Genomic DNA, 10,417 nt, shown 5'->3' with positions numbered 1-10,417 from the left:
TGTGTAACTTTACTGTTACAGTTGCAGATGATTTTAAACCCTTACCTATAACACAGCAAGATATTAATAGATTTGTATTTTAAAAGCTGCAAAAAAAAAAACAATTAACCAAGGCTTTAAAATTATTGATAAGGATTAAAACTATAATATTTGAATCCAAAATATTGCGGAGTAGACAATTTATATGTAGCATAGTGTTTACATATCCTAAACTGTGCTTCAAGCTTCAAGTTTGTCTTTCCAGCCGTATGTAAAATACTGTGGCATGAAACTGCATTTCTCAGGGCCAGAATATGTGAAAAAGTGGGGAACGCACAAGATGAAGACAGAGCAACACAAGGACAGGTTAAAAATGTTTTAGGAAGGGTTGGTGCCACATCATTCCTCACTGTTATGTATAAATATACCTTAAAGACACACTAAAGCAGTGGAAAAGCTCCACACTGATCAAACTTATGGTGTCGAAGGTAACGGTCCCGCAGTAAATCCTTCATTCATAAAATTGATGTGCAGGAATGATTGAGGTGACAAATAAAATCTGTTGAAGCCAAATAAAACCAAACTATTAAAACACATTATGTTCGTCAGTATTAATGGTCCAAGTAGGACTAGTATTATCATGTTAATTATACTCCTTTAAATATCATCTTACTGGAATAATAATGCTGATGCAATCGTGTGTAAGCAGCTTGTTGACATTGTTCCACCCAAGCTACTTGCTTCAGCAGAGCTTTACATCAAGGGACTCTCTTCACCTTCATCTGCTAAAGGAGGAAACTTAAACTCAGCTTTAAGCTGAGCTTAAAAACATGCGTTTATGAGCAGGACTGCTGTAACATTTCAAACTGTTTTGAAGCCAGTCACATGACTTTCGGGTTTTAGATGACAAACCAACACCAAGAGGAGCGTCTTTAAATGCACAACATGTCAAAGCAGATGGGTTACTTCAGCAGAACACCACACCGGGTCCCACTCCAGTTAACTAAACTGAGGCCATTACACAGACTCACCAAGAGTGGAAAAATGTTGCCTGGTCTGATGAATTCATCCGAAACATTTACGCAAACATTGTTTTAATGCCAGAGCCGGAGTATCGTTGCAGATCATGTCACCCTTTTATCACCACAATGTACCCACCTTCTGATGGCTGCCTCAGCAGGATAACACAAGCCAAGCCAACTTTATGTATATAGTGGTTTAAAAACAGCAAGTGCTGAGCAACGTGCTTAACAATAAGGACATGATTAAAATAATAAATAATATAAAGAAAACTGCTCTTTTATCGAGGGGCTATTTTTTATTTTACTGCATCTGTTTTTCAACAGGAAAAATAATAAAGTCACAGCTGGAGGTGCAGCGCTGCTTACAGTGACATCTACTGGCTAAACATAGTACTACCACTAAATAGTGTTCAGCTGAGGTGGCTGTACTATGAAAATAGGTTTTTACCAAGAATCACACCAACAAAAAATGTAATTTCACAACAAATAAAATTTATTCAATTATATATTACAAATATCTACAAGTCATGTAACAAGTAAATATTAAAATAGACTTTTTTAGAACTATCGTTCAAAAGGCATTATGCTGAAAAAATAGGATTTGTTGTGATCTCACAATGAAACTGTAAAAGTATGATATTTTTTTTTTTTGTTGTTTTTTGTTTCCTTGGAAGCCACAACAGACTTTAATGTGCACAAGACACAATGAACAACATGAGGAGTGAGGCCACAATAAGGACATAACACAATGGCGCAAAAAAGGGGAAAAAGAAAAACAAAAAAAAAAAAAAAAAAGTCTGAACACTTCAGTAAACCTCACAATTAAGTCCACAGTACAGCTCTTTAGGAAAAAAGTACAAACAATGCAACGCATGCACAGCATTTAATTGCCAAAGTCAAAGAACACCAGCTGTGGCGTGGATGTCCAGATGAGGAAGGAAGAAACAGCAAAAACAAAACAGAAAAAAAAAAAAAAAAAAAAGCAGCAACTGAAGCCAACACATGCTTAAGATTTTAAGCCAACGACAACATCACAAACAAAGAGGACACTCAATATCAAAAAAAAAGGGGGGGGAAAAGAACTTTGGTCCATTAAAACATCAGACAGAACAAGTTTACAATCAAAATATCTATCATTTTGTTGTTGTTTTACAAGTTTAAAACAATAATTACATGGCTATTTACAAATGCACAATTTATGTATAAAATAAGTTAAAAAAAAAAAATTAAGAGCACAGTCTGTACACAATGTATGAACACTCAGTTTGAAAACAATTGAAATCTTTCACTTGTGTGACCCTGCTTGATGAGGTGTTGTCGTCCACACGGCGCCTCCTCTCGCTGCACCGCCTGGCCCTGCTTCTCGTCTCGGCTCCCCGGCTACGTCTGTTGCCTGGACGGTCTTCCTTCCCCGTCCTCGTGGGCGGGCGGCCTGTTTTGGACTCTAAGAGCTCTGGAATTAAAATGGTCTCTTTTTTTTAAGTGCTCTTTTTTATCACTGCCTCATTATAAGTGCTTCACATTTTTTCCTTTCCTGTTCCCCGATTGTGCAGGCTGCCCGCTCGTGTCAGCAATTTAGCTGCCGCTGTGGCAAAGCGCGTCTGTCCTACAGCTCATATCGGGGTCAGGTCAAAGTCGTCGTTGACCTCCACGAGCGGGATGTAGAACTCGGGGATCTCAAAGATGCTGGTGGACTTGTAGGTGGCCGGGTCCAGCTCCTGCAGCTTGAGCTGCCACTCCAAGCGCTGCACTGCGTTCAGAGCTGCTGCCTCGTGCTGCTGCCTCATCAGAAGACACGTCTGTGGAGGGAAGAAAAAGAGGTCGTGACTTCATCCAACAGCTGTTCTCATTTAGACCAAGAGTGTCCGTCTCCAAGAAGGAACTGGTGGAGGAGAGGGTAGGAAGAAAAAACAAAGCCAACCGAGAAGTGAAACGTTTTTCTCCACCCTGCTGCTAAACCCAAAAACGCTCTCCGCCACGCTTAATTCAAAACAAAAAACTGGACTGTACCATCGATCGACACCAGAGAAACTTTCCCTGGGTGCTTCATCAGGTACACCTGTTCAACTACTTGTTAACCAATCACATGGCAGAAACTCAGTGCACTTATGTACGCGGACATGGTCAGATGCTGGAGTTCAAACTGAGCATCAGAATGGGGAAGAAGTGAGACGATTGACGTTATTGTGGCATGGTTGTTGATTCACAAGTATTTCAGAAACTGCCCATCTGCAGACATTTAACCACACAAACACCTTGAGGGTTGCTGATGTCAGAAGAGAATGGCCAGACCACGTCGAGCCGATAGGAAGGCAACAGTAACTCAAATGACCACATATTTGTGCCATATTACAAACCTCAAAAAATAAAAAAATTGACAATGAGTTCACTGTACTCTGATGACCTCCCCAGTCACCAGATCTCAATCCAGAAGAGCACCTTTGGGATATGGTGGACGGTGAGCATCATGGATGTTCAGCAACTGTGTCATGCTATCATGTCAACATGGGTTAAAATCTCAGCAATGTTTCAGGCACCTTGTTAAATCTGTGCCATGAAAAATTAAAGCAGTTCCGAGGCTCCAATGCAGTGCTAGTTAGGTGTACCTAATAAAATGGTCAGGAAGTGTAGTTGGTGGTTCCTTTTAGCACATTTATTTTTCATCCCTTCCAGAGAATAGCCATATGCAATTAATTAACTTATAAACATCCCCCTTGCTTTAAACTTGGAAGTCGCTGCTCTCTGGCTACCCCTAACCCTTCTCTTAGTTTCCTGGCTGCCTCTTGGCTTCCTGAGCACGGACGCCAAGATGTCACAAGATAAATCTCAGATGCATGAAAGGCAGAGATCTGCATCTTAGATGTAAAAAGCAACAACTAGCAGGATACGATCACTGAAAGATTAAAAGCATTCACATATGAGACAATAAGACCATCTAAAACAAGCAAACAACTCTTTCTACATTTTTTGGAATAGCATAAAAATCTCCTGCAATGATATTTCTGACCATTTCCTTATAATTTCAGATTCACTGCTCACCTTTAGTTTGTCAAACTTGTCGTCGACATCTTGTAACCACGACATGAACTGCCTGGCGTTGAATCGGTCCCTTACTGATGTTTTGCCATCATCACTCTATGAGACAAACAAATGATAAACTCTCAAATTCTCCCCAAAATACACTAAAAACACTGGACTGTAAAACATAAACCCATGGATGTCCTTGTGTTAATTACCTGGACATCCTGCGGCATGTTGTACACTTCCGCATCCAATAAAACGGTGCAGGCACTGAAAGGCAGAGTCTGATTGGCTAGTGTTCTTGCTGCCCGGTAATGGACTCGTAAGACCTCCTGCTCGTTTGAAACAATCAGCTTTTCCTTAAAGAAGGAAAAAAGAAATCCAGTCAGTGTCATAAATCCAACGTTTGTGTGTTAGCGTGAAACTCAAATCTTTTTAAGAAAGCACATGTAGCACAGCACCAAACACAGTCATGGTTAATATAACTGCAGGCATAACACAGACGACATTTAACAATGCGAAGCTCCAACAGCAGAACTACGTACCCTTTCAATGCTGTGTTGCAGTCGTAGTTTCATGCGGACCACCTCCTGCTGTTTGAACATCTCTTTGAGCTGCTCAGGTAATGACGGAGGAGGAGTTATCTGTCCAAACGAACCGTTTAAAAAAAAAAAAGGAGAAAGATTTTTACAAACTTGGTCAGGACTGCAGTTTGACATCTGAGAGATGAGAAAATATTATCATTTAAAGTTTAGTACTGGTGTGTAGCAGTGATGCCGTGCGTCTATGCAGAAAACTGAGCATCAGCTGTCCTGGTAAACATGGGAGATGAAATGCTTAAGGCTCTGAGCCTTAATAAATGAGCAGTTAACAGCAAGACATCAATGGCGTGCTCACAGTTTGGGTGAAAACATAAATGATTGTGTTGTGGACGGATGGATGGCTCGCCTTGGCATTAGCTCATCTGACTACTAGACTTCTTTTTGTCACTCTTCTGTTTCACTGATGAGATTTAATTCTCTTTTCAATACTTTTCCAACAAAGTCTCATCTCTTCAAAATGTATAACCTCCCCCTGTATAATCTATGACTGACCCCCCTGTCTTCAACACAGCTGCAGCGGTGCAACGTGCCGGATTAACACGACCGCCAAAAACGGGGATAGAGGATGTGACAGAAATTTAATGTTAACTTTGACATGCAGTGAAAGGGAGAGCAAATGATTTTTCTTCCCAGAAATATATCAATTAGAGCCGCCTGATTAGTGTAAATTTATATTCAACTGCAGTTATGGATCATGTTATGAAGCCAACATAATGAGATCAAACCATCATTGTGCTCCGTTCTTTGCACTAAAGGTCAAATGGTCACTAGCTTCGTTTTGAATCATAAAAGAGTATGCACATCATCCCTGCTGCAGTTTTGTCTAAAAAATCAAATCAAATCAATATTAACAATGATGACTCACAGTTGGTATACAGAGTTTGCTGAGTGGGTTCCCGTCTAGGAGGTATGAGCCATTAAAGGTCACATATTCGTCATAATACTGCGGCGGCTGCGGGGCGACGCTGCACAGCACTTTACGCTTCTCCTCGATCTTCTTGCGGATGTGCAGGAACTCGTAGTATGGGTTAGCCCTGTCCGACTGGTAAGGTTCGATCTCCTCCAGCTTTACAGAGTCAACGATAGCCGCTAGCGACTGCTGTTCCCTCTCTTGTTGAGTGGTGGAGCACGGCTGGGAGAGCGACACCTTCGGCATCTTCCTCTTGCGTGGATGGGGCACGTGAATGTCCATTTCTTCGTCTGCTACGCGAATCTTGACTTTCGCCCCTGAGGAGTCGGACTCCCGGTCTCCGGATTGCGGAGAGGAACTCCCTGAGGCGCTGCTGCTGCTGACGTCTGTTGGATCCGCTGACTGGACGGCGCTTTGGCTCTGCTCTTCTAGAGCTGAGGACGACTCTGGTTTCTCCTCGGCAGGCGTGACCTCCATGGGCTCCGAGGAGGCCTCTGCTTTGGATTCAGGTGAGCCGTCTGTACTCAGGCTGCCTTCAACGGATGAACTCTCAGCTGCAGCAGAGACAGCAGCACCACCACCGCTGTTGTGCGAGCTTTGTGGTACATCTGCTGTCCCTTCAGTCTTGTGTTCAGGGCTCGAACAGGACACGCTTTCCTTTTCCGTAAGAGCATCGAGACATGGGCCTGAGATGTCGCTGGAAGGCTGTGATTTCTTGCAGTCTTGGCCACTTGCATCTGCATCCTCTTGAGAAGGCCTGCACTCATCGGATCTGCTGAAACCCGTTGAGGATTCTCTGGCAGCAGAGGTGGGAATGTGCGAGCTGGTGGACGGTATGGGACTCCCCGCCGCTTCTGTTGTCAAGTTTTCTGCATCCGTTTCCATATTTTCTGGTTCTGTTCCGTGAGCGGTCTCCACGAGTGTGTCTTTTTGGTCAGAAACCTCCGTGGTAACCAACTCGGCCTGCAGCTGATTCTCAATACCAGAAGACGGGAGTGGTTCTCTATGCTGGAAGAGCTTTGTGTTTGTGAGTGCTGACAGCTCAGCAGCTTGAGAAGCTGTAGGTACTGACGGCTGATCAGATTCTTTAGTAACACATTCTGCCTGTGAAGCCTCCATCTGACACTGGATGTCTTGGACAGCAGGAGGCTCAGATAGAGGAAGAGGTTTCTGCTCCGCCGACCCACTTTGAGAACTACTGCACTGTGAGCTGCTGGACTGTGGAAGAGTCACGCTTTTACTGGGAAGATCTTTATTTAACAGTTGCGTTGTCGAGCATCCAGCAGTGCTTCCTTCCCTCTCTGTGACTGAATCGGTAACTGAATTTGAATTTTGTTGTGTACTCAGGCTCTCCGCGGTTTCTGAGGCCTCCTTCATTCTCGGCTCCTCTCCTGGGATCGCAGTCAGGTTGGATTTTGGCAGATTTTCAACAGCTTTGCCTTCAGTTGATGAGTTGGCATCCTCATCCAGAATAGCCCTGAGGTAAGGAGATTCATGCCTGCCGGACATCACTCGATTACCTTGTGAAACATCTGGAAGACTGTTGCAGTCTTTATCGTGAACAGACGGCGACCTTGTAGCTTGAATGACGAGGGAAGACTGGAGAAATGCAGGCTGGGAGTCTGAGGCTTCCATGTTTACATCAGAATCGTATTCGGCATTTCTGGGAGTTAATGTCGTTGCCTGGCACGAATCCTCCGAGCTGGCAACAGAGACTAAAGAAACAGACCTGGAAATGATGCCACAACGGTCATTCTCAGGACGGGGTGATCTCGTCAGACAGTTTTCCACGGCTGATATGACCTTTGCGCTGATAGAGGGCAGACTCTTCCCATCAAGTGACACCGTTCTGGGGCTAGTGCCGTCCTTCAGGGCTTTATCTCTGCTGTGGACATCAGATGTATCAGAGCTTTTTGAGCGTGTTAGCTCCTTACTCAAGCATGGTTCTGTTTTTGTTCTGTCTTTAGGCTTTGACTTCCCCGGATCTGCCACAGGCCGCTGTTTAAGCCTTTCCCGCTCTTTCTGTTTGAGTTTTTCTAGGTGCTTCCGATGCCACAGCTCAATCTCTTGGTCCTTCATGCTGAGCATGCGCTCAAAGCTGGTCTGCATCAGGTCATCGTTCACAAGTCTCTTTTCTTTTGGTTTGGTGTCTCGTATTGCTGGCGGGGCTTTCAATTTGGCCTTGTCTGCCTCCATCTCACTGGATTTGGCCTTGCTGATTTTGGCCTGCTGGGAGCGGTCTTTGTGTCGCTCTTTATCCTTGTGTCTATCCGAGTCTTTGTCACGGTCTCGCCTATCGCGATCCTTCTCCGGCGTTCTCACTGCTTCCTCCTTTGATTTTGTAGATAAGGACTTGCCGCTCTCAGAGAGATGGCTTTTCTTCTCCTCTAAAAGTAATTTCAGATTGGAGGTCGAGGACAGCGTTCCATCTTTTATTTTATCTCTTCTTTTCCTGTCAAAGTCCTTTTCTTTGGCGCGATCAGATTTACTGTGATCCGTGGTCTTCTCCAGAGGTTTTCCTTTCCTATCAGAGCTTGTGCGATCCTTTTCTCTGTGATCCCCGGCATTATAGTCTCTGTCCTGCCTCTCCTTATCAGACCGTTTGTCGAACTTATCTTTACTTTTCCTGCTGTCTTCATGCTTTTTTGTTGTGGTTAAAGATTTCAGCTTCTCGTTTTCTTTGTAGCTTTTCTCTCCAGGCGAAACGGAAGAGATGGATCCCGCTCGCTCCTTTTCCTTCCAACGATCCACTGAGTTCTGTGGTTCGGTTTTGTCAGAGTGCTCTGTTTTGACCTTTTTTTCCTTGTCAAGATGCCTTTTCTCCATTTTGTCTGAGTCCTTTTCCTTTCCTGGGAGCCTCTTGTCAGTTTTCTCGCGTGAGCCTTTTTCTGCAGGCTCCAGCTGTTCTTGATCAGCTGTGATCCCACTTATGGGTTTCTCCTCTGTCTCTTCTTTCATGCTGTTGCTCTGCAGCGACTCCTCAGGAATCCGCCCTGAGCCGTGGCAGTCCACCTTTTCGTCATGCTCGCTGAGCTTTGAATCCTTCACCTTCTCTTCTCTTCCTGCCGCCTCCTTCCGCTCTTTTTTCACGCTCTTGTCTTTTTCTCGCTCCTCTCTTGGCCTCTTTTCCTTGCTGCCGGAGTGTTTCTCCTTTGGGTTTCGCTCATCTTTCACAGGAGAGGAATCAGCAGTCTTCTGAAGCGAGCTGCTGTCTTCACTTTCCTTTTTTACTGGCAGAGGTTCATCTGTCTCATCACTTTTGAAAAAATTTTCTTTCCAGAACTCTCTGTCAAATTCCAAATTCCTGTGGCTGTCTTTCCTGGCCTCCTTTTGCCTTTGGCGGCTCCGCTCTGCCTCATATTCCCTGCGGTGTTTGTCTTTCTCTTTGTGTTTAAATTTATGCTTCTTCACGACTTTTCCGTCTAAATCAGTCTTCCGTAAGGCACCCTCGCTGTCTATGCTGTTTCCTATGCTGCCGTCTTTGTAGGGGCTCGAGTGGCCGTCGTCGCCGTCCACACTGGAGTCTTTCTGTTGATGTTTGCTCTTTTCCTTGTGCTTACACCCCTTCGTGCTGGAGCCTTCAGTGCAGTAGTCTGCGTCTGTGTAGTGGTTGTATTTGACACCGTCCACTGGACACGAGCTGTCAGTGATGGAAACGCACATCTTCGCATTTTCCTGTTTGAGTGGTGTCTGTTTATCTGTCAGGCTGTGGTTCAGTTTAGGAGATTTGATGGCTGACAAGTGGAAGAGGTGGACGGATGAGTCATCTTTGGGACTGAAAGACATCTTGAAAGAGTCTTCCTCCCGGCCCTTCTCTGTGCTTTCAGACACTGTTGCCAGAGAGAGGACTAGCGTTTTACTGTTTTCTTTCCCATCTTCTTGGTTTTCCTTGTTTTTATTCTGGCTCTTGCTCTTCCTCTTAACTTTACCTTTGTCCTTTTGCTCAGTATTGTCCTTTTTCGACCTCGTGTCCGGCTTGACGTTCTCCGAGCTATGAGAGCAGGTGGGGGAGCTTCTCTTCTCTGAGAGGCTCTCCGTTTCGTCGCTGGACGTATCCGAGCTGCAGTGGACACGAGACGTCTTCTGCTTCTTGGACTTTGATGAGGAATCCCCCTTGTTGCTTTGCTTTACTGCAACGTGATTCCTGTCTTTGTCCTCCTTCTCCGGCTGTCGTAGCTCCCTCCTGAGGATGTGTCTGTCATTCAGGGCTTTACTGAGATTGTCCTCCTCTTCCTCGTCCTTAAATTCGTACTCATCCATCCCCGGCATGGAAGACGATGCTTTCGTGGCAGAGTCCTTTTCAGTATCAGAGTCTTCCATGTTGTCATCGACACTGGATGGATTGACAGATGGCGGGTCTTCAGATTCTGTGGAGTACAGTAGACTTAAGCTTCATTTACAGTGGACACATTACTGGATGTCGATGACAGGGGAGTAAAAAAACAAAACAAAACATAAATATTACACAGGAGGGACAATCACCTGAAGAGCTGTCATCATGGTCCGACACGGCTCCTTCTCCCTTTAATAGCTGTTCCAGCTCCTGAGAGTCGGCCACATCCACCGGGCGCTCGCCGCGCTTGTTGGCTTGGAAAGCGTTACCACCGTGACGAAGCAGAAGTTTCACAATCTACAGAAAACACAACAATTACACTGAGAAATCCTAGACAGACAGACATGCCTTAGATTTTTTTAAAAGGTAAAATCTAACATTTTACCAAGGCATTTAAAATTGTAACAAAATGCACTTTAACGCAATCTGATGCATTTTGATCATTTTTAAACTCGAACAACTTAAAAACAAATTTACTGGCTGATGACCTAAGAGTGGCCGTCTTCTTCTTATGATCATAAAATACTACATTCTGCAAGTTGATGCAACA

General features: G+C 44.4%; 1 protein-coding gene across 2 annotated transcripts in view; it reads right to left on the bottom strand.

The window, feature by feature from the left end:
- Positions 1-1,611: 1,611 nt before the first annotated feature.
- Positions 1,612-10,417, bottom strand: part of ankrd12 (ankyrin repeat domain 12) — a 37,910-nt gene continuing 29,104 nt past the window's right edge. For both annotated transcript variants that reach the window (XM_040015957.1, XM_040015967.1), the window contains 6 exons: positions 10,017-10,164; positions 5,490-9,901; positions 4,568-4,666; positions 4,238-4,381; positions 4,041-4,136; positions 1,612-2,800 (listed from right to left, as the gene is read on the bottom strand). In XM_040015957.1, the coding sequence (XP_039871891.1) occupies positions 2,615-2,800; positions 4,041-4,136; positions 4,238-4,381; positions 4,568-4,666; positions 5,490-9,901; positions 10,017-10,164 (5,085 nt within the window). In that variant the 3' untranslated portion in view covers positions 1,612-2,614. The remainder of the gene's footprint in view (positions 2,801-4,040; positions 4,137-4,237; positions 4,382-4,567; positions 4,667-5,489; positions 9,902-10,016; positions 10,165-10,417) is intronic.

This window comes from Simochromis diagramma, unplaced genomic scaffold, assembly GCF_900408965.1.
Source record: "Simochromis diagramma unplaced genomic scaffold, fSimDia1.1 OVJJ01000205.1, whole genome shotgun sequence".
Taxonomy (NCBI): Eukaryota; Metazoa; Chordata; class Actinopteri; order Cichliformes; family Cichlidae; genus Simochromis; species Simochromis diagramma.
Note: the sequence above shows the minus strand (reverse complement) of the source record. Positions and strands in the feature narration are given on the sequence as shown.